Below are 23,658 nucleotides of genomic sequence, written 5' to 3'. Positions count from 1 at the left end.
AGCAACAGATGTTGGCAGAGCTCAAAAAGAATACAAAGACATTTCACTCTGCATACATAAAACAAAGGCTGAAGTTTGGGCAGATCTCTAGCTGGCAGGCTTTCTATCTCTTAGGTCATAGAGAGAAAGCTTTTGGCACTGGCTTTTTGGCAAAAAGCTTTGTCTGGAAACATATTTAGTCAGCATGTGAAATATGATAGCCCTGGTACCACAAATGTGTCTGAAGATACTCTAATAGCATTAGGCTTCAGCCCCATCTGGTGTTGGAACAGGATTGCTATATTAGTTTTCCAGCATAGGAGAGCCCTTTGCCAAAACACAGAGCAGTACGTGAGGAGACTGACAAATCCATACAAGTGCCTGGCTTACTAATGGCTTCTATTGTTTGCTGCACTGATGAAAACCAGTTGTGCCCATGGTGAATTCCAGCACAGGCGTCCTGCTGCTGAGTTCCTAACCACGAGCTCTAGAGAGAGCTGCCTCTTTAACTGAACAAGTTTATTAATGCCCTTTCAGTGTACCTGTGTGAGCAGCAAGTAGATTTTCACCTGAAGCGTGTAAGAATAGAAACTGATTGATTTTCAGTGCCTGTGTTTACAGAAGCAGCTGTGGACGTACAGAGCCTTTCACCTCACTCAAATGCCTCCAATAATTTGAGTTATGCAACAGTGACGAAGAGACCAGACTTGTGGATTTGGCTTAGAAGGCTTAAAATCCTCAGGCATTAATTCATGAAACTTTCCAATCCTGGCTACTCGAGTGACTGTAAAGCACAGCAGATTGGTGTTTGCTTTTTACTTCAGGCTGATCAGTTCAGGAAATAAAAAGGTTCACTTTGAAAGAGACATTCAGTTCTTTTTCAGTCATTTCTGGAGGGCTTAAGTAGAAAAGCTGCACATGAAACAAATCAGGGACTAAAAATCCATAGCTTTGTTTTGAGGCTGTGGGACTGGTTTCTGCCACTATAGAAAGCTAAAGGAGAAGAAACAGTGACTTTCTGAGAAGGTTCCCCAGCATTTTGATGTGACTTTTCCAGGAGGGCAGTGCAGCCCAAGTCTTCAACCCAATACCTGTCCTGTTATTATGTGACTCTGATGGAAAAAGCAGTGAAATGGCAGGGTTTGGAATTGCTTGAACATATTTTGTCACTTAAGCTGAGCTCGTTCACATTTGAAGCTAAAACATTTAGGATTGCATTTAGAAGAGGAAACATACTCTTAATTTCCTGTCTCGTGTTCAAGTGGTTATGTTGAAAGCAATGGGCACTAATCTTTGCCTTTATATCCTCTTCCTAGCATTTGTTTTATTGGGCAAAATTAAAGGTCAATGGTCCTGAACTAGTCAAGAGAATTATTCTCAGTTCTCGGTTGTTGCCATTTCTCTTTCTCTTGCTCTGCTTTCAGTAATACAGGGCTCAGCTGCCAAAGCTTTAATTCTTATGGACAACACGAATGATATTTACGACTCTTTCTGCATTTCAGCTGCATAGTTTTGTGAACATAGGTAAAATGAGCTAGCACGATGGCAAAAGGCTGCTTCCTTGTGCCGGGCGGTTCATAACATAGAAAATAGAAGTGTAATGATCAGCCTGTGTTTTCCCTGTTCTTATCCTCATTCTCTTCTGTCTTTTAGAATGATCGCTGCTCAAGCCAGGAGTCACACTAAGTGAGCCGAGTGGAAACATATGGGTGGAATTCTTACCATGCACTGAAGCGCACAGCAGCCAGCGCAGAGCTCTGGGAAAATGTCTGCTTGCAGCACGTTCACTGAACACGTCTGGAAACCTGGTGAATGTAAGAACTGCTTCAAGCCCAAAAGCTTGCATCAGTTACCCCCCGTGTCCGAAAAGAAAACCCTCTCGCATGCAAATCTGAAAGCCAATGCAAACCAAAGCAACAGCCAGCGTGGGAGAAACACAGGAAGCTTCCGACCGCCCGTGGCAAAGAAGCCCACGATAGCTGTGAAACCCACCATGATGGTAGTAGATGGGCAGGGTGTATGTGGCGAGATCAGCACACTGGATCATTGTGAGAATAAAGCAGTGCCTGCAGGTTGGAACCGAAACAAAGCTGTCTTGAACAAAAAACCACTGAACAATAATAACGAAGATGAAATTGAGGGTTATAGCCATGTTCATAGGCCTTATGGCAACAACGATGGTGTAGGTAAGATACCAAATAACAATAATAATGGACTGACTGAAGTTTTGAAGGAGATTGCGGGTTTGGATAGCACACCTCAGCTAACGGGAAGTGAAACCAGCTCGAGAGAAACCTTCCTGGGGAGAATAAATAATTGTTATAAGAAGTCATTGGACAGAAAGATCCCTCCAAGCTGCATGATGGGTGGAATGAAGGATTCACATGGTAAGCACGTTATTCTGAGTGGAAGCACTGAAGTCATAAGCAATGAAGGTGGACGTTTCTGTTACCCAGAGTTCTCCAGCGGAGATGAGAGTGAGGATGACACGTTTTTTGGCAGTATGCAAGAAGAGCATGAGAGCTGGGATGAAAGTGATGAGGAGCTGCTAGCAATGGAAATTCGTATGAGGGGCCAGCCTCGCTTTGCTAATTTTAGAGCCAACACCTTGTCTCCTGTTCAGTTCGGTGTTGACAAGAAATGGAATACCGTGCCCCTCAGAAACAAGTCTCTTCAGCGGATCTGTGCAGTAGATTATGACGACAGTTATGATGAGATTTTAAACGGTTACGGGGAAGAGGCTGTGATTCTTTATGGGCAGGAGAGCATGCAGAGCATGGTATCTTCTGATTCTACATCCCCTGATTCTTCTTTGACAGAAGAGTCTCGCTCTGGAACAACCAGCAGCTCTTCGCAGAAGCTCTGTAATGGAGGGCTGTCTCCAAGTACTCCTCAGGACCTCAAACTGATTGAACCTGAATATGAAAGTCTTTGTGACAGTCAGCAAGTGAAAGATGTGTCAAAAGCCCCCCGAAATGTGCCGAAAGGTCTGGAAACTCACAAGGCAGTCCTTGCACTTCGACTGGAAGAGAAGGATGGGAAAATTGCTGTGCAGACTGATAAGCAAGAGAATAAAGGTCCTTCGGATGTTGCTGGTCAAGCTGTAACTATAAATTTGGTGCCTGTGGAAGAGCAAGCTAAACCTTACAGGGTGGTCAATATGGAACAACCAGTTTGCAAGCCATATACCATAGTAGATGTATCAGCTGCCATGACCAATGAATGTAAGGAGAATCAGCCTGAAACCTCAGAAACCAAAAATACATCCTCTAACCCAAGCTCACCAGTAACTCCAGGCACACCTATTACATCCTCTGCCGCATCGCCTGTACGAGTGAATGCTAACCTGAAAAAATCCAGTGCAATCAGGTATCAAGAAGTGTGGACTTCTAGCACTAGTCCAAGACAGAAGATACCTAAGGTGGAGCTGATTTCCAACAGCTCAGGGCCTTCTGTTCCCCCCAGGAAGACAAGCCACAAGTCAGCTCCTACTTCGCCTACAGCTACAAACATTTCTTCCAAAACTATCCCGGTTAAGTCTCCCAATTTATCTGAGATAAAATTCAACAGCTACAACAATGCTGGCATGCCACCTTTTCCTATTATCATTCATGATGAGCCCACCTATGCTAAGAGTTCCAAAAATGCCATTAAAGTTCCTATCGTAATCAATCCAAATGCATATGATAACCTGGCTATCTATAAAAGTTTCCTGGGGACCAGTGGGGAGCTGTCCATCAAAGATAAAACTACCAGTGTAATAAGCCACACATATGAAGAAATAGAAACAGAAAGCAAAATGACTGAAGCCGTAGGAAGCAAACCCAGTGAACTTTCCCAAGCGAAGGGGCTGACTAATAGCTCTGAATGCAGGCTGGGTTCTGTGGCTCAAAAGGTCCAAGAGTTTAATAGCTGTCTTGGTAAAAGTCAGATATCACCACAGAGAAGCCATAGTTCTGACCACAGCTCCCCACCAAGGGTTCAGAAGACAACACCAGAGCCTGCAGCAAAACCAGACCTAAAGCCAGAGGCTTCCACTGGCAGCAGCAGCGGCAGAGAGAATGCAAGCACGGTGCTTTCACAGATCGTGGCTTCTATCCAGCCCCCGCAGTCTCCTCCTGAAACACCTCAGTCTGGACCCAAGTCCTGTAGTGTGGAAGAGCTGTATTCCTTACCCCCTGATGGAGATGCTACGAAAAACACCCTGGTACGACCCAAATCTCTGTTTACATCACAGTCTGAAATAGAGTCATCCAAGACGGTGGAAAACACTGCCATTAAGATGCAGAAAGATTCACTTTCACAGCCAGTTGTCACTCACTCTCCAAAGCCAGTGAGAGCCTCCCCAAATACCACAAGTCCCAAAACAGAGCAAGCACCGCCATTTCCTCCTCCTCGGTCCACTTCTTCACCCTATCACGCAAGTAACCTGCTGCAAAAGCATTTCAGCAACTGGAGCAAACCAAACAGCCCCACCAGGTCGACAGAGGCCGAGTCAATCCTCCATTCAGAAGGGCGGCGAGCTGCTGATGCGAAACCCAAACGCTGGATATCATTTAAGAGCTTCTTCCGCCGCAGGAAAGCTGATGATGAGGAAGACAAAGAGAAGGAGCGAGAGAAAGGAAAACTGGTGGGTCTTGATGGAACTGTTATACATATGCTCCCCCCTCCTCCAGTTCAGCGTCATCACTGGTTCACTGAGGCCAAGTCAGACTCCAGTGAGAAGCCATCGATCGTTTTCATGTATAGATGTGAACCAGCACAAGCTGAACCAAAGGCTGAGCATCAGAACAAGAGCGGGGTGGAATCCGCTATTGCGGACGTGCTAGCGAGAGACAAAGGAGAAACACAAGAGAAGTCTGCAGAGAGCTTGGATCAGAAACCAGTGAGCCATTCATCACCACCTCAGATTCCCAAGAAAATCCCCAGGTACTGCTCATCTTTTTTAGTCACTTACTCCTTTGAACTGCCTGTATATACTGCTGAAAAGGGGAGAGGATAAGGGGGTTTATTACATTAAGTGTATTTATATCAGGTAACTTAAAGTATACTTTAAAAATCTGTGAGTTACACTGGATATCAGAAAAAGTTAAGAAAAATGGGCTAGAAAGAGTAGCTGGTATTGGAGTTTGCACTGCAGGTTCACTCATATGTCACAATAGCCATGATACATTGAATCAGATACATTTCCCTGAATTTCCAGTTTAAGAAAGGGCTCCTGCATTACAGGGAACTAAAGACTTTCTCTGCAGAAATAGAAGGCAGCTATTGAAAAATATAACAGAAATGAAAAGGTCTGTGACTCACAAAAGGTGGTGTGCTAACTTTATCCTGCATACCCAAGAACACAATAGATGCAAATTAACTTGATGCCACACTGCAACATCACTGCAGCACTCCCAAAATACACCATGTAAAAAAAAGTAATAATAGAAATAGATTATCTATAAAATATCTCCATCTTGCAAGGCCTTTAGGGATGAATATACTTTGTCCCCTGATTGCACTGCATTCAGTAGGGCTGGGAGCTCGAGTTAAGCCTGACAGTTTTGTCTGGTGGTTTCATTGACATACTTGAGAGGTGGCCAGTGCCACCTCAGGAAGTTCAACAAGGCCAAGTGCAAGGTCCTACACCTGGGTCAGAGCAATCCCAGGCACAGCTACAGGTTGGGCAGAGAAGAGATTCGGAGCAGCCCAAGGAGAAGCACTTGGGGGTGCTGGTCGATGAGAAAATGAACATGAGCCAGCAGTGTGTGCTTGAAGCCCAGAAAGCCAACCGTATCCTGGGCTGCATCAAAAGGAGTGTGACCAGCAGGTCAAAGGAGCTGATCCTGCCCCTCTACTCTGCTCTTGTGAGGCCTCACTTGGAGTATTGTGTACAGTTCTGGTGTCCTCAACATAAGAAGGACATGGATCTGTTGGAACAAGTCCAGAAGAGGCCACGAGGATGATCAGGGGACTGGAGCACCTCCCATATGAAGATCGGCTGAAAAAGTTGGGGCTGTTCAGCCTGGATTAGCAGCTATGGGTTTAAATTAAAACAGAGGAAGTTCAGGTTAGATGTAAGGAAGTTCTTTACTGTAAGGGTGGTGAGGCACTGGAATGGGTTGCCCAAAGAAGTTGTGAATGCTCCATCCCTGGCAGTGTCCAAGGCCAGGTTGGACAAAGCCTTGGGTGGCATGGTTTAGTGTGAGGTGTCCCTGGCCATGGCAGGGGGTTGGAACTGGATGATCTTAAGGTCCTTTCCAACCCTAACCATTCTATGATTCACTGTTTCAATTTCTGTGAAAGTATTTGGCCAGCAGATGCTTATTTTACTCCTATAAGTCTGTGGCAGTTGAATCTTTCAGGTCTGCCTCTTGGTTTAAAGGTCTGTTTGTCCCCTTATCAGGGTACACATGCTTTCTTGGCTGTCTCTGAACACAAAGCAGTGTGTTTACTTCCAGATATGCATTGTTTTCAACATACCACTGAGTTCCTGCAGCTCATGGCACTGCATAACCTAAGAGGGCTGGAGACACTTGTTGCAGTCAGTCCCATGGGCAGAATAGGCATTTCACTGAGTAGAGACCACAGCTGTGGATGTATCTGAATGTCTTCCAATGTTGCTATACACACCAATTCCAAAATAGCTTCCAACTTGCATTATTTAATGCATTATAACAATAACCTAGTGGCAGAAAATGAAAAATGTTGTGAAGTTTGAGCTGTGAGTGAGCCTCAGAAAATGTATTGTGGCCAAAGTGTTCTTTAGTTTTCTTCCTCCATTGTCTATACAAGAAAGTTGCAGTGAATTTTAGTTAAAATGGTTTTAAAATTGACTTAACTAATAGGATCCTCTTTGTGAGCACAGTTTGGGGTTTACCAGCCACTGATTGCTGCTTGTCTTAAAGAAAAATAACCGTTCCGACTAACCAAGAGTGACCATTTGCACCAAGTAATTAAATCACTTTTATATCGCCTCTTGGGAACACTGATACAGCATTCTGATGAGGATCAGGACTACTTTTCAGTCTGTTTGCATTTTGGCAGAGGTGGACAGCCTTGGGGTTTGTAATGTAAGGTGGTAATAGTGTTTATCATAGTATGATGTGAAGCTGGTGTATGTGGATTCACATTTGAAGTAATTGCCCCAAATACAAGATAGGATGCTCTCCAAAACCTCAGAGGACTGCCTGTTGTTACAGACATAGTTGAACTGCAGTCTCATGGTCAAGGGGTTTATTTTAAAAAGGGGAAAAGGTACCCGAAAATTAACAAATGGGGTTTAAAAAGTCCCAGTACAAATTGTGGGGCTCAGTTTCAGAAACACGAAGCAGTTATGGAGCTGTAAGTGTTCAGCATCTCTGCAAGACGTATGGTACCACAATAATACAGGCGTGTGGGCAATGACAAAAGGGGGTGCCCCAGTATTTACTGGTTAAGGCTGAAAACTGGGGAATATACCCAGGGCTAGAATAACCCTTGATAGGAGTCTAATCTCTCTAGACCTACCCTAAATTAAATGGGGAGAAGTAGGTAACTTTAGAGAGCAAGTTAAAGAACTGGAGACGTTTGTGCCCTCAACCCCCCCTTTAAAATAACCATTTTTTTCTGTTACCTCCAGGAGAAGCTATAGAAAATGAGCTTGTACCAACATTTCTGTTTCTAGCAGCATTAGCATCAGGAGATGCACTTGCTCCCACCTCCTCAGTGCCCCACTCTTGTGCTGGCAAGACGGATAGATTAATTGTTGCTAAAAATCAGTACTCACATCAGCTTTATCACTAATTGGAATTAAAATGAGATGGGTTTGGAGCACCACAGTTAATGATGCAGCAGTTGTTCTCAGCAAAACCTAAAATTTATCTCTAAAAATAAAACGTGCTATTTTTGCCTACCTCAGTGTAGCTGATGAGGCTGGTACAGCACAGCGTGGCATCCGCACAGCACAAGTTTAAACAAAAGAGATTCATCAAAGGCTTTGTTATGTAGTGGATCAGGCTGTTGCTACTGGAATTTCACAAGATAAAGGCTTCTCTTCACCTCTATAGAGAGATCACTGTAGCACCTTTTCAGATTGAGATGTTTCCTAAAAGAAAACTGCAGAACAGCCTTCTGATTCTTTTCCTATCTTCATAAACCACAGCAGAGCTGAACTGAAACATCATTCAGCACTGGTTTAGATGGCAGTGCCTTTGTAAATCAAGGTACAGCTGATTTGTGCACAGCTATTTCCATTTCAGTTATGTATTAAACTGAATAGCTTCCTTTCATAGCTACAAGTCAGCCATAACTTTCCTTTATAGCATCTTTGGGCCAGACTTGGATGAACTAAGATAAAACTGTATGTTTACTGAAGTACTTCTTTCACATAGCAAGGTCTGCATATTGGTTCCATTCTGCTTTAGATAAGAAAGCATTAATTCACAGCTAAAGCTGGGATTAGCAATCTAATTCCTAAAAAGATGTGAACTGTCTCAAAAGCATTGGAGCTCGTAATCTGTACATCTGAGTTCTGTTGTTCTGTAGCTGCAGAAGGTCACTACCCTGTTGTTGTATCTTGCTTCCAAAAGGGGTGAGATGCTTAACCATACTTTAAAGATGCGTTTTGAACATTTCTCTTTAAAATCATCACAGCTACACACTACCTCAGCCACTGGCACTCTTTTAAGGCTATTTTTTGTTAAAATAGCTCCTGGGTGTTTCACTGGACACTTTTCATGGGCTCTGTATTTGTCAGAGGACATAGATAATCAAAGCTTTTGGAAATGCCTTGTTATCCTTCAAGTCTTACCCTGGTGCCACACTCGTAGGATGAAGTTAACCTTGAGTAACTTCAGCCAGATTGCTGCTCCTGGAATGAACATAAATGTCAGTGATGGGAGAATTTTATAGAGGATTGGCCAAAAACTTGCACAGTTCCTGCCTGCCATGGGAGCATTTCAGGAGTAGAAGTGAATCTCAAGTGCTTTTTGTTGTGCTGCCTGCCTTGAGGTTGCTGACAACTGCTAGCACTGTTTGCTTTACATTACAAATGTGATTTTTAGAATCCAAGCCAGGCATTGAATTTCCATATACAGGCAATGGAGAAAGACAGTTCCAATGAGGTGATTTAGAGCACCAAGACTTAAAAGGTCCCAAATGGGTTATTTCCTCAGTGGGTTTTTTTACCAGTTTTTTTTATGCACATTAAGTGTTATTTAAGACAGGGGGGAAAGATAAAATAGGTGACTGGGGCTCGAGGAGTGCCACAGCGCACATCATCTGTGGCCTTCTGAACCTTAGCAGTGTAAGGCATGGAGCTCTTCTGAGTCAGTGGGATAGGAGCCATGACATTACTGTGAGTTCTCTGGGTGTCTAGAGGAATATGGATGTTGTAACAGATTACTCAGTAAAAACAACTGCAAGCATTGTTCTTCAAAAATGTACTCCTATGTTAAGACCAAGATTGCATCCAGAGGCAGGCAGGAATAACCACCACTGCCACATTCCACTTTCTCACCGTCATTGATCCAATCCTGCAGATTCCACAGCTGCTTGAGAACAAAATCTTGTAACTCACAGTAGGGCTCCATTCAAAACAAAGTCCTTCCCACTTTGGAGAACCTCTTGTGTAAGTCTTAAGGTAAGGTTCTCACCTGAATCCAAAACACTTGAAGTGTGGCTTGCATAAATTTGTGAGGAGGATTCAAGGATGTTGGAGAACAAAAGCAAAACCTTGCTTGAGCAAGTCTACTGAAAGGGGAGAAATTACCGATGGAAACCTTCATGTGGAGCTATCAGCTCTCCCATCGCCTCAAATCCATCTTGATTTGCTTTTCTCTAGATACTAGCAAGGTTTATTTACCTTAGCAGCACTCAGCAGTGCTTTTAAAAGGATTAACCATCTATCCTACATGGTTTCATCAATGAAAAGCTTGGGTGGGATTTTTCTCTAGCGCATCTCTCTGCTAACAGAAGTGGGAATCGTGCACATTCATTAAGCAAGAAGTTTAGTAACGTTTTATGTGAATACCTGTAAACACCAAGCACTGCTAAAGAACCCAGCAGAAGGGATTTTACCGTTTATTATTTTGTAAGTTTAGATTAAGGAGTGGTAAATCGTGTATTATTGTGCTTAACTCCTCCGATACAGTCTGGAAAATGGGAAGAGTGAGAACTTAAAATGGATAAAGACAAATGTCTCGTTTAGAATGCACAGTTAATCTGTGGAACCCATTGCCATCAAGTTTCACTGACACTAAAGAGCTTAGCAGGATGTCTTTACTGGATTATCAAATGTACTCTCTTTATCCATGCAAACATCACTTTATACCAGATTTAAAACAAAATACGTAAATTCCCATGCTTCAGGACTAATCCAACTTCTAAATCAATAAGAACTGGGAATAAACTTGATGGCTTAGTTACTGCAGATGGTCATCTGAGAAGTTTCTGTCACTTTTTTCTTACATGACTGTTTCTGGCTGAGGAACTGAGGAACATGAGGAACTGAACTGCATGAGCCACTGCATACATCCACCCATGTGTACTCTGACTGAAACCTGGGCACTCGTGGCCTTTGCCAAGTGTTTCTCAGGAATGAAGTGGTCTCTCTTCTGGGTAGAAATTCCTGTGTAAGGAGGCCTTGGCTGCCTCCAAGCCATGAACCTCTGCATTTTTCCCCAAGCATTACTCAGTCAATTTAGGCTTTGTATTAGCTTTATTAGTTTAAAAGTGTTGGGCCTGAGGGGACCTCCAAGGGATCTCTTTGAAACAAACCATATCTAGAAACAACACAGATTTTTTTGTGTAGAACTGAGTCATCTTCCTTGTCAGGCTCTCTCATCTCAAACTGTCTGCTGCTTTGCTGATGTCCACTGAGGGAGGAGATCAGAGCCTCAGCTGGGTCGAAGGCCACATCAGCTTTCCTCTGTTTTCTGTCTCTAGTTTCTGCCACTTGGATTTATGTGCTGTCTTGCACGGAGCTGTACTCCCTCAGCTTGACCTCTAGGTCTGACCCTAATTCAGGAATGCACTCTCAGAATCACTTCTTACAAATATTCTGCTTTCCCTCCTCATATTCATTGCTGCTTCTGAATCACGCAAATTGAGAAGGCGTGATCGGAATAGAGGAAAATGCGGGTCAGACAATAGCTGTGATTCCACTGTCCTCATGAAAACCAACACACCGCACAGGCTGCTTTCTGGGTTCTTATTATTCCCAAAAGACCGAGGCAAGTTACAGCACATCATCTTTTGGCTACCCTCCAAAAGCCACTTTTAAAACCATTTTGAGCTTATGTGCATGTGAGTGACAAGCATGTGAATTCAGTGGGCCGTGAATCGGAAGGACGGTCACTTTTATGGCGAGCAGGGTTCTCTGAGGTAATGAATTCCCTATGAAGTTTAGGTTTGAAATAAAAAAGGGAAGAGAACAAGGCTTGGACAGAGGAGGCTGCACCCACTATGGTAAAAGCTAAATACGTGCTCTTATGCAAGGCATCAAACAATCCATCCTGGCAAAATAGCTATAAATATCCCAAATAAGGAGATAGCTTTAAGTATCACTTGCTATCAACAAGCAGATACAAAGTTAGACAAAATCAGGCTTTAATAGCTGTAATCTCAGAGAACTGCTTGTTTATCAGCTGCTCTACTTCTCTGGAAAACTGCTGCTTTTAACTGTTTAGGCGGCTCCATGAAGCAAAAGCAGTTGGGAGTTTGGTTCCTGCAGCTTACAGGGTGAGGATGTTTTCCCCTTTTGTTCCTTCTGGGTTCTGTCGGCGCTGGTCACGGGTTGGCATTTTGCTCATGGGTCGCTGCACCTCGTACGTAATGCTGGATCTCTCCATCCTTTCTGTTCAGTTACAGGGAAGCTTTTCCCCACTGATTTCATGGCCTGACACCCAAGTGCTGCGACTTAAAATGTATTAGATTCACACACTAAGACTGCTTGGAGTACAGATGTGAGATACTCACTTACTTTTACCAGCGGCTTAGTCAAAGTTCTTAAAGCTCCTCTTGAAATTTGAACCTGCTTTTCCTTAACTCATTAGCATGACTAAGACCATAGCTGTCATACCAGAACAGTGATGTAGCAGACTGGGAACTGTTTTCAACTCGGGAGGCAGTGGAAGAGTTAAGAAGGCAGGGCTGTAACTAACTGGTTTCCTGGGGCGCTTTGGCAAGTCCCTGGGACCAACCCCCTAAGGTAAACATTAAGGTGCAGTAGGTGTATCACTCTGTGCAGAGTTCAGCCCTGTTGCTTACAGCTTGCACAACTTGTAGCACATCAGAGCACTGTGGGATCAATGGCTCGCCCGAGTTTCAAGACATGATTAAAAGACTCAAGAAGGCCCTGAAAGAATTTCCTTTAATGGGGAATTGTGTGAGTGAGTACAGTGGGTGAGTTGGTATTTTTTTTCTTTCTTCCTTTCTAGCTGTTGGTTTACTTTGCCAAAACGCTTCTGAGCCTTAGGTTTAGTGAATGTGCTTGCATGCGTCTGGTTTGGAGAATGAGTATGTTCTGTACCTCACCAATCGGTACTAAAAACTGACTCTGAGATACGGTCATTCCTGGTTTGTGGCAATGACAGAACTGTAAAGCTATTAGAACCTAGCTTTTCCTAAAGAAAACACTCCTGTTGAGGAATGCAGGTATGTATCTGATTTACAGCAACTACAAGCCTTTAGATGATTTTTTCGTCACCTTGAGAGCCTTGTTACTGCTTTACTTTCGTGTATGCTTCGCTCTGGAATTATGCGAGTTAACTCTCGTGGATATATTTATGGCACATGGAATGTTCTTCACACCGTTCCTATGCATGGTACTAAAAACATGCAAAAAAATGTATTCTAATTAAAGATTACATCTGTTTGAACTTCTGCCATTTTTCCTCTTTTACTAACAAGTTCTAATGAGCTTGGTTTGTATCAGCCTGCAGTTAGAATTCATGAGTCGGAGTAGAAACGGCATGTGCGCACTGCACCGTACATGGAGCCTTGTGTTATGCAAAGCACTGGCATGTTTGAATCTTTGTAGTCTGGGATTGCTAGAAGATTATGTACCGTGATTTTCAGTAGTTTGGCTTTGCCATAGAGAGACATAAGCCTGTAATTTATGTAAAGTCTTTGAGGAAGTTTTAAATCTTTACCACACAAATTAATTACCTGCCCAGATGTGTGATGTGGTGCTCATCCTGCGAAGGAAGCGTTACTCCTATCCTATCCCCTGTGGAAGTCACGAGCACTTAAACTTCTTGCTTCTGTTTGATTAGTGAACAGGACATTGAGGTTTGGCCTATAGTGAGGACTTGTTCCTGTGAGAGCATAAAGGCACAGAAATATTTTTGCTCCGACATGTTTTTGTGGCCTATTATTGATAATTGCCCCTGTTTTCAGTAGGATTGGGGTTTTTAATAAACCTGGATAGGTTTTTAAATTCTATACTGCATAATTTAAAAATGATACTGCAATAAATATATCCATGGCAACTGACTGAATCCCTGATTTCCACACCTTTTAAGTTTATAAGTCATCACAATTTGATTAAAACCTCATAGCTAAGAGCGAGCACAGAGGAAAGTCTTCATGGCCTTTTGCAATTGGTCTAATGCAGATGGATTTTGATCCTGGAGAATTTCACATGGGAAATACGTTACTGGCTTAGATAAGCTACTGGTTTGTTTCCCAGAGTGTCAATTCCCCAATTCCTACCAGTACATGAAAACGTATCATTACAGTTGTATGCATTGATTAAGATTCCACAGCCCCCTTGCTATACCTTGGTCTCTTTGATTAAAGCAAAATCACTGCTTGGTGAAAAGCTGTTGTCCTATGAGTCCTACATGTTTTATGCAGAATCATGCCTGCATATACAGGCGCACGTATCTTGATTGTAGTCGACTGTAAAACATTTTATGACCCCTTTTGTTTGAAAGGCGTGAACCTTTCTTCCTGTTCCTATTTCAGTCAAAAGTTGATTCTAATTATTAAGGAAAACAAGTATTACAGAAAGTTGTTTTTTAAAAGGAAGGGTGAGAACAACTTTCCTCCTTTACCAGTTCAGTCCCTTTCCTGAAGACATTTAATGCCTCATCTGGTATTCTGCCAGCAGGATCTAGTACCAAGCTTTGGTCTCCAGGTGATTTTGTCTTGTTTCGTTTCAGTCAAGTGCCCGATGATACGACACTGGAGGATTTGTCCCCTCGTGTTCCCAGAGCTGTGTTTGTGAAGCAGGACAATGGTGGCAGTGCCTCGGTCATACCAGTATCATCTCTCCGTGGCCCACAGGCAGAGGAAGAAAAGGAAGAAACTTCAAATTCTCCTGACTTAAATGCTTGCAGTGCTACGTACAGCAATTTAGGTAAGTGTGCTCTCAGAGGGGAAGGTTTAAGTTCTCTCAGGTCTTACACACCTTTCTAGGGCATGAAGAACCTTTGGAAGAGCTCGGTACACTTCCATAAGGTTAGTTTTTCAAGGCAACCTTTTAAATATGAATTTAAATATTTAAAATAACATAAATCCATAATAAATTTAAATATTAATAGAAAACCGTTTTGGTATCTCATTCTGGCATACACAACCAGGAAAATGAAGATTCGGCACACTCAAAGGTTTTCTTCCCTGTGATTTTAAAACTGTCTTTTAATTGCTCTCAATGATAAGCATCTCGCATACTTTTAAAAGACACATTGTTTGATCTGTTTGGAGGAGCTTTTATCAAAGGAGTTTAACACACAGAGCAGGGGGCTTTTAGGAGGCTTTATTTTAGAGCATCAATGACTTCTAAAACATTTGTAGCCATCTTCTGTTTCCAAAAACATTTCTCATCCCAGTTTGAGAGTTTGCTGTTGCTCCTTCAGAAAAGTTGAAGGTATGAATGTCCCAAAGGTACTGCACAGTCTGTGCAACTACCGCTGAACTCCTTATGTGTATTAAGAAGATACATGTATGCAGGGCTTCTCTGGGAAACAAGTGAGCAAGACAAATCAGCATCTCCTGAGATACACTATCAATATTGTCAGCCTCATTTTGTAAGGCATTTTGATTTGAAGTACTGTGAATTCAGGAATACTTACAGCCATATTTTCTAAAGGAACAAAAATGTCTCATTTATTATGTTCAAGAACATCTGAATGCAGGTGTTTCTGTAATACTCCAACCCTGTATTATGTATTAAGCATCTGGACAACTTATTAAGCATTTGGACAAGAGTAACCTGACTGCACTGAGCTGGCTCACACAAACAGGGGGCTTGGCACGTCCACACAGGTTTGAGGGATCAAGGACTACATTTCAAAGCCTCAGGTGCATACATTCCTTAGACATTTAGTGATATTGCTGCATTTTTTTTTTCTGAAATGTGAATTAGTGGCCAACTTATTAATGTGTTCTGCTACTAAAACATTCATTAGGTGTTGTTTATAAAGCATAAAGAGGAAAAATATCCTGCCCAAGAGTGCTGTTAACCTCTACCAAGAGATGGTAACTTCAGGGAAGAAAACTAATATTTAGATTTATATGGTGAATTATTGAAAGATCCAATGAATTGTTTTCATATATATATGATACACATATGTATGTGTATATTGTCTGAATTTGGGACATAGCTATGTTACAACAGAATCCATTCAGTAAATCTAGCCACATCAAAGCTATTTACAGCACGGTTAGCCCATGTCCTTAACCAGACTGACATGTAAAAGGGTCAAGCTAAGCTATCATTTAATGTATGAAATATCACTTATTCCTCGTGGTGAAGTTGCTGGTTTTTAGCCAGAGTGCTCATACAACCCAGGAATTACTTGTATTTCATAACCAGAGTAATGCTAGTGTGAATCTTCTGTTCAAATCTGTACTCAATTTAGCTCAGTTTTAGCAAGAGGTTACACACCTGATGGCTGCCTCTTCACTGTACAGAATTAGACATGCTTCTGTAGGTAGACCCCTGTCCTCCCCATGGCATCTCCCAAACTGGGAGTAGCCAACTCATGGGAAAGGCAATAAAACACCATTAAACACTGGAACAGGTTGCCCAGGGAAGTTGTGGAGTCTCCTTTTGTGGAGAGACGCAAAACCCAATTGGACACGGGCCTGGACACCCAGCTGTGACTCCGACTGAACAGAGAAGGTTGGACCTGACCAGCTCAAGAAGTCCCTTCCAACCTAAATGCTTCACCTAAATCACTTCCATCAGTCCTCGTTTTGGGCAGTGTTTTTTTCTGTGTAGAACGGTATAAAACGTGACCCTCAGCATTCTATTCAAAATCTTCTCCTCATCCTTGGTCAACTTTTCCGATTTGGTGTCACCAAAGTAAGTTTTAGGTTTGAAAGAGTTAAAGTAACTTCTAGGCTTGGCTTGGTCTGGCTTGGCAAGCTTGCTGCTTGTTGTTAAAAGCGTTGCTACCCTAAATGGCACTGAGTTCTCTGGCTGCTGTTCAAACCTTTCTCTGGTTTATTCAAGCAGCCTCACTAATGCAGATAGCTATCAAGAGATTACTAGGTAGGAACAGAGAATAATTCCTACTTGTTTGCACATCATACATCACTAAGAAGCAAAATCATAGATTTTGTGGAATTGACAAATACAGTCTACATAACTGAAAGAAAGGGTAATACAAGAATTTACATCGCATTTGACTCTTGCTTCAACTGCAATTCTTTCCACAGTTACCTTTTTTATATCTACATACTACAGCCTGTAGTTTGGAAAATATATGGTGACCATTTGAATTTGCAGAATATAATGCACAATATTCACTTTTTAAATACTGATATAATACATATTCTATGGGGGTTTATTGAAAAGCAGATAATACTGTGTCATTACCTTGAGAAATGTCTAACCTGCACTTGTGACACATCACATGACATTTTATGAACAGAAATTATGGCAGGTTTTGGTAAACTTTCATCTGCAGTCAGGTAGCAGTTTATATTGGATATCGCCCTCACGTGTAGCTGGTTTTGGCCTTCTCCTGCACCCACAGGAGTTGTCCCATCAGCAGTTTACAGTCCTGCCTGCAAAACCTGCAAGTGTGCCTGCAGTTATTTGTCAGGAAACAAACCGCAGATGCAGAATTTGGGGCTAGCTCATGTGTAAAATCTGGGCTGTATTTGCTATTTCAGCAACCGTGTAACATCAGACATCTAGGAATTAAAAAAGAAAGCATAAAATGCAAGCAGGCATTACCAAGATGGGGGATTCTTCTCTGGGAATCAGATACAGGGTAAAAGAGTTGGGGCTTCCAGGAAACCCGAGATCTCACTATGATGATAGATAAAAGAGCCCAGTGTGTTCTGGGTGTGTAAACAAGAGGAGTTTAAGAGGAATGGTTAAAAAAGCACTGTACAGGCTCTAAAGAACTGTTTTGCAAATGCCTAGTATTGTGGCAGGCCCTTTATAGGGACTAAGTGAAGAAACTGAATCTGTTTAGCTTATCAAAGAAACAGGGTCTGGGTAGATCATGGGGTGGATGGATGCTCGTGTGGTGAGCAGAACTGTGGAGAGGGATACCTTTGGTATCAACAGCCGACGCATTTAAAACTCCAGTGCAATCTAGATGCAGAAACAAACATTCAGATGTGCAAGGTCAGGAGTGGCTGCTGCTTTTGTACAGTGTGCCCTTATTCTAATAGAAGTTAATTCAGGTAAGCCCTGTAGCTTATGGTACGGAAGACAAGAGAAGGAAAATCCTTTCCTTAATGGGTCTTTAATTTTTTCTGTCTTTGTTTGAATGTATTAAGGAAATAACTTGATTGAACTTGCATCACTGCAAGTAGATTAAGATATTCTCAGTATGCTCGGGATAGTATTTCTATCATTTACAAAAGAATAAGTTTTTTATTATCAGCTATTTTTCTCCATACACCTAAAGAAATGGTGAGAAAAAGAGGCTAAGTTTCTAGGTTTTATGATTGTTGACATTGGAAAAAATCCCAAACGACAGCATCTGCCATGGAGTATTGCCTCAGTCAGTAAGTTAGACAAGAGCAGTGTGCTTTAGTCAGGCTATAAATAAGGTAGTGAAATCATTGCTGACTAAAACTGACAGTTCAGTGACAGACAGTGATTACAGTATCAGTCTGAGGCATTTTGTATACTGTGTAATTAGTACAGGTAATATCTTTAACATGGTGTAATGGAGGGCGGGCAGCAAGACCTGACAAGTCACCAAGGCAGACAAGCTGTTGCATCTCAAGTTTTTATTTATCTCGTGCTTGCAGTCTGTCTCACTGTAGTTCGGGGCAGAGTCTCAGATTATTGTTAGGAAACTGGAGGTGCATCATGAATGTTACTTAACAAGTGATATCTCTCCTTTCGGTTACATATATTATCATCCTTAGAAGCGATAAACATGCATTTCTTGGAATTGGGGCTGTGAAGGATGTTGGGAGCTTTTGCAGGGGTTGGAAGGTACTTCACACATTTGTGGGTTTTGTCATGGTTTGGTTATTTCTATCAGTCAGGGTATTAAGGATCAGGATAATCTCTGCTTACACAGAGAAATCTTTTCCAGGCTCCGTATTACAATAAAAATGCAGATTGCAAAGGATGAGGAATATCCAAGTACAAGGGGAAGAGGGGGAAGTACTAGGACAAAGGTAGAGAGGGGGAATTTGCAAAGTGGAGGTGTCCAACCAGTGGGTATTACTTAGCGAATACTTTAATCAGCTTTTCACAACTGGACTTTGTAAGGTGAAATGGGGATGTACCGACAATGAGAGCTACAGGGACATCCGACTCCATTCCTGCCTGTGGGGAGGAATGGGTCAGCAGAGGCTGCCAAAGCAAATGCTGCTGGACCGCTCCGAGATCCAGCTGTGTGATCAGCACAGCCCTGTCTTGCAGTGGGTTTCCTGCAGACACCTAAGAGCCACCTGAAATTCCTCTTTCTCACTCGTCTTTACTGTAGAGTCCACAGTTTTGATTTTAGTTCAGTTGGGGTTTTCGTATGTGTGGCCATGGAATATTGGTTATCCATGTTGTACATGCATTGTTATTACATTTTGGTTGTTCTTGGCAATGTAAAATGGGGAGGTTTTGTCAAAATGATGTGTTAAGTTTGAGAGTGGCAGAGGTGAGAGTTATTTTGGCCATTTTAACCCTCTGGGTCTTGTTCATTCCTTTAAATCCTTGCACTGGGGGATTAGGGATTAAGTAGTACTATAATGATCACTAACATTGAGAACAGAGTTAGTAATCATGGCAGTCATTTAGTGACTACTGTGAATGCTAGAGTACTGTTTTCAGCGCTGTTTTCTAAGTCACATCTTCCCACAAGGGATGTTATCCTTGGATGAGAGATGGTAATGGCATATAATCAGAAAACCACTTTCAGGAATCAAGGGGAATGTAGGATGTATTACCATGTCAAGAGTAAAATGAGTTTGGAGAAAGTACAGCAGCAGCCTGCTGTCATTGGTGTATTGGCCTATCATGTTTTGTCAAGCAATATCTGTCTCAGGAATAGTTCTGATCAAGGCAGGCTGGAAGCATGCGGTGTGTCACCCCCTTGGCTTGCCTGATTCACCATTAGTTGTCTTCCCAATTAAAGAAGCATTTTACTTCACAGTTCTGAATCTTCCTGACCATGTGTACAGCTGATCTGGTCTAAGCAAAAACCACAGACGGACTGTCAAGAAATCTAAGCAATAATTATGCCATTACTCTACAAAAAACATGCTCATGGAATATAAATGTGAATTAAACCTGAGCCCAGTGTGTCAGATCGAATAGGTTCATGAACTAACACAGGTTGCAGTGCAAAGTCTGATGATAGACCAGTTACCCCCCAAAATAAAATCTAAGTGCTTTAGGACTGATCTGGAGTTTCATGATGATACCTGGAGACTTCAGTATCTAAACAATATAGAGAGAGCCTGTAATAGATGTTGCTGAGCTGCAGAATTACTTAAAGCTCTCTAGAAAGATGCTGTCTATAAAGAGTTCAGTTTTTTTCTCTTTGAGCAGTCTGGAAGCCACTTTAAATGGCTCTAAGTGGTAGCCTAATGTGGTGCCTGTTCCACCTTTTCATTTGCCTTCCAAGTGTACCTCGGGCTGAACCTTGTAATGTTGGGGCGTCTGTGCAGTAGGTATGGAAATGATGGGGTTTCAGCATTGCAATGGGAGAAGGAGATGACAAGCAAGTAAAAGGAGCAAATGGTCTGCCAGGAGCTGTGTGCAAAAGAACATTCTTGTGCCTTCGACAGGGACAAAATTTAAGACAACCACTTCTTTTTGCTAGACAATGGATTTCAAATGCGCATCATGCCATGCTTAGGGAAAGCTGAGCTGGAAAGAGTAGTCCATTGGGCATGAAAGAAATGTCCAGCATTAAGAACTCAGCATAAAAACAGTACACATATGAAGCTTTTCAAACACATAACACAGATGGATAGATTACAATATGGAAAATTAGTTCTTGTGGGGAGAAACGATACTGTAACATGACATGTTTTACAAACTCGTTTTCCTCAGCTGAAAATACTTGGACAAGTAACTATATAATGACTTGCACATGCAGTTCTCTGGATCCTGCCACCTCACCAGACATCTGCAAAGACAACTTCTGGTTATGAAAACCACCTTCAATTTTGATGTCACAGTTCCAACAGCTACGCAGAAGTCACTGGGTGCAGTTGCAACCCCCCTTTCTGTATGAAAGGCTTTTGGAGGACAGAGCCATTAAAGCAGATGGAAAATAAGGGAATCAAGAAGAAATACTGCTGTAAATCCTACCTTTCTTGGAGAGAGCTTGTGCTACTATTGCTTGAGATGTGCATCTTGCTGTTTCCCTCTAGCATCTGTGCAGTCCTTGGATGAGCAAGTCACAGAAGCAACATGTATTGGGAAACTGCCTCTTGAAATAAGAAGCAGTTAGGCTATTTTAGCATAGTGGGGAAGAGGGTAAGAATGAGAAAATGGGCAAGGGATCTTTAACACAGAATATTGCCGGGGTACAAGTACATAGGTCACAGATTTTGTAAGAGTGAGCAATTGTGGAAGAGAACACATGCTTGGATGAGCAAGAAAGTTGAATATGAAGTGTGAGTGAGCTTGTCTCGGGGTTAAGCAAAAGCCTGTGGCACCTGGCAGTGTGTGTTTGGCATGCAGACATCACTTCTGCTTTTGACTCCGAATTGTGCCTTTGTGGTAAGAGTTCCTGCACTGCTCAGCTGGCCCCAGTGGTAGATGCTGCAGCATCTCAAATGGTGAGAGGAGGAGCTGCTCTTAGAGCATGCTCACTGCAATAGCAAGATCAGAAAGGAGCAGTAGAGGGTCCCCTGACTGCTACATTTTTTTTAAGCCACTTTAGAATGGCTTGGAAGGGACCTTAAAGAAAATCTCGTTCCAACCCCTCTATCATGTGCAGGGTTCTCACAATATCCATGCATATCACAACATCCATGAGGCTCTTCTGAGGGTTTCTTGAGCTTAAACAAAAGATAGAGATACAGCTTCCATTTGTGATGCCATCTCTTCTAGAATGATTGAAAAGAGATTGAATGTTAAGAGTTCAAGAGTCAATGCTATTCTGTTTGCGGATACATACAATAACACAGCCCTCCCCGATCTTCTGAATCTAGGAAGTCCTTTTCGGCATTCTAACCTAGTGTTCCATGTTTTTGTGCATCCTGGCCAAGAGGATCTTAAATTCTATAGTATTCATAAAAGCTGTAACAACCTATCTTCCAGCGGAAAGGAAGCTCTTGGGTTTCCTTTTCATGGAGAGCAAAGTCATTTATTATTTATTATGGACCAAAGTGATGTAAATCTAATCTGAATCTGAGATCCCCCCAGTTAGGTTCAGCATTCCAGTTTAGTCCTTTCTTTACGAAGACTTGGTGAACTTGGCATTGCAGAGTTAATCGTTGGACTCCATGATTTTAAAGGTCATTTCCAGCCTAAATGATTTTGTGATTCAGCAGATATTATAAAGAGTCACATAACCACAGTGTCTTTCTACTTGCTGCTCCCTTATCCGGAAGATGCTCAGCTGCAGTTATACAGAGCACCCATTTCATGGCTACTGTATTGCAACTCTAAGAATTGGCTTCCTACTTTACCACAATAGTCAATGAACCGCACAGGAGCAGCAGAAAACTTAGAGAATAATCTCTCTGAAAGCAGTGGTTGATTATTAAGAGTGGGAAAATCTCATTTTTATATGAATAACAAGTGCTTAATTGTCCCAGAGCAGCCAGCTGGTCATTTGTATTGTGTGTTTAGTGGGTTTTAGTCGCTATTATATTATAGTAATTTATTTATTCTTCATTTCCAAGGACTCTGGCCATTATAAAACATAATTGTCCTCTCTAAAAGCCATCCAAAACACATGACTGGAAGTTTATCTTCCCTAGAAGCACACAAATGTTTGAAACCAGTCTGTCAGTGCAAATCCCGTGCTTATGTGTCTGGACCTGCCATTTGGAATCTCAAAGGAAAAGTACACAGAGCCACTCAGCAGCATCCACCCATAGTTTTAGCACATTTGAATAGGAAGTAAGGAGGAATATTACACTTGACTGACTGGAGAAGGAATTACACGGGGCTGGCTGTAATTACTGACACTGGAATTTTGCCTGAGTGCCAAAATGGATGTTTGGGTTTTGCTTACACTTTTTGCCATGGGATGTAAAATGCCAGCATTGCTGGCACTGAAGCCGATTTGAATATATAGGCCATGGTCAAATTAAAGACTGACTGTATGTGACTATATGTCTGTGATTTGGTCATTTTGATCTCTCATGAGTTCATCTGTTCAGGCATAGATTTAGGTTTTCTTCAAATATCGGGGTGTCTAGCACATTTTAATTTTTTTTGCCCTAAAATTCTTTGTAGAGCACAAATATGAGCAGCAGATGCACAGTGCTTTAATCTTCTATTATCTTCTTATTACACAGGACAGTCCAGAGCAGCCATGATACCTCCAAAACAGCCGAGGCAGCCGAAGGGAGCTTTGGATGATGCCATTGCCTTTGGAGGACTAGTAGACCAGGAGACAATGAACATCTTACAGCCCACACCGCCTCCACTGCCAAAGAAAACCATTTTGAGAGCCAACACAGAGCCAACTCCCAGAGATCTCCAGAAGCAGGCTCTGGAGAACAACCTGTGCATTGTGGCCAATCCCACCTACGATATTGACACCAACTGGGAAGCAAGCAGCGCCTGCTCTTCTGTCAGCCTGGAGCTCAAGATACTGGACAACGAGTCAGGAGATTCCTTGGACAGGCCTACAGAAAAGCTAAGAGCAACCACCTCAGCAACTAACAGTGTTTCCAGCCTAACCACTATCAGTATTAAGGACCGGTGTTCCAATAGCATGGAGTCTCTCACAGGGAGGCGCATCTCGCACACGAAGCAGGGCAAAGGAGTCCAGAAGCCACAGAGACAAGCACTTTATCGAGGAATCGAAAACCGGGAGGAGGTGGTCGGTAAGATCCGAAGCCTTCACGCTGATTCACTGAAGAAGCTGGCACTTAAATGTGAAGACTTGTTCATGGCCGGACAGAAGGACCAGCTGCGGTTCGGGGTGGACAGCTGGTCGGATTTCAGGCTCACCAGTGACAAGCCGTGCTGCGAGGCAGGCGATGCAGTTTACTACCCAGCTTCTTACGCAAAAGATCCTCTCAACAATTATGCAGTCAAGGTAAGAGGGGCTTGAAAAACAGTAACCCTCCACATCAGTGACAGAATAACCTGCAACA

At 42.5% G+C, this 23,658-nt stretch overlaps 2 protein-coding genes across 6 annotated transcripts in view; both read left to right on the top strand.

The window, feature by feature from the left end:
* The window catches only part of LINGO1 (leucine rich repeat and Ig domain containing 1), a 443,400-nt gene that overhangs the window by 395,956 nt on the left and 23,786 nt on the right, over positions 1–23,658 (top strand). The gene's annotated exons all lie outside the window — the stretch shown is intronic.
* The window catches only part of PEAK1 (pseudopodium enriched atypical kinase 1), a 108,866-nt gene that overhangs the window by 74,307 nt on the left and 10,901 nt on the right, over positions 1–23,658 (top strand). For 4 of the 5 annotated variants that reach the window (XM_061347694.1, XM_061347696.1, XM_061347693.1 and 1 more), the window contains 4 exons: positions 1,633–4,908; positions 12,232–12,348; positions 14,112–14,308; positions 22,852–23,600. In XM_061347694.1, coding sequence (XP_061203678.1) covers positions 1,745–4,908; positions 12,232–12,348; positions 14,112–14,308; positions 22,852–23,600 — 4,227 coding nt within the window. In that variant the 5' untranslated portion in view covers positions 1,633–1,744. The remainder of the gene's footprint in view (positions 1–1,632; positions 4,909–12,231; positions 12,349–14,111; positions 14,309–22,851; positions 23,601–23,658) is intronic. The other variant, XM_061347697.1, reaches the window with a different exon arrangement.

Source organism: Neopsephotus bourkii, unplaced genomic scaffold (genome assembly GCF_033783945.1).
Source record: "Neopsephotus bourkii isolate Nb327-2 ecotype Australia unplaced genomic scaffold, CSIRO-AGI_Nbou_v1 NB_318, whole genome shotgun sequence".
Lineage (NCBI taxonomy): Eukaryota > Metazoa > Chordata > Aves > Psittaciformes > Psittacidae > Neopsephotus > Neopsephotus bourkii.
Note: the sequence above shows the minus strand (reverse complement) of the source record. Positions and strands in the feature narration are given on the sequence as shown.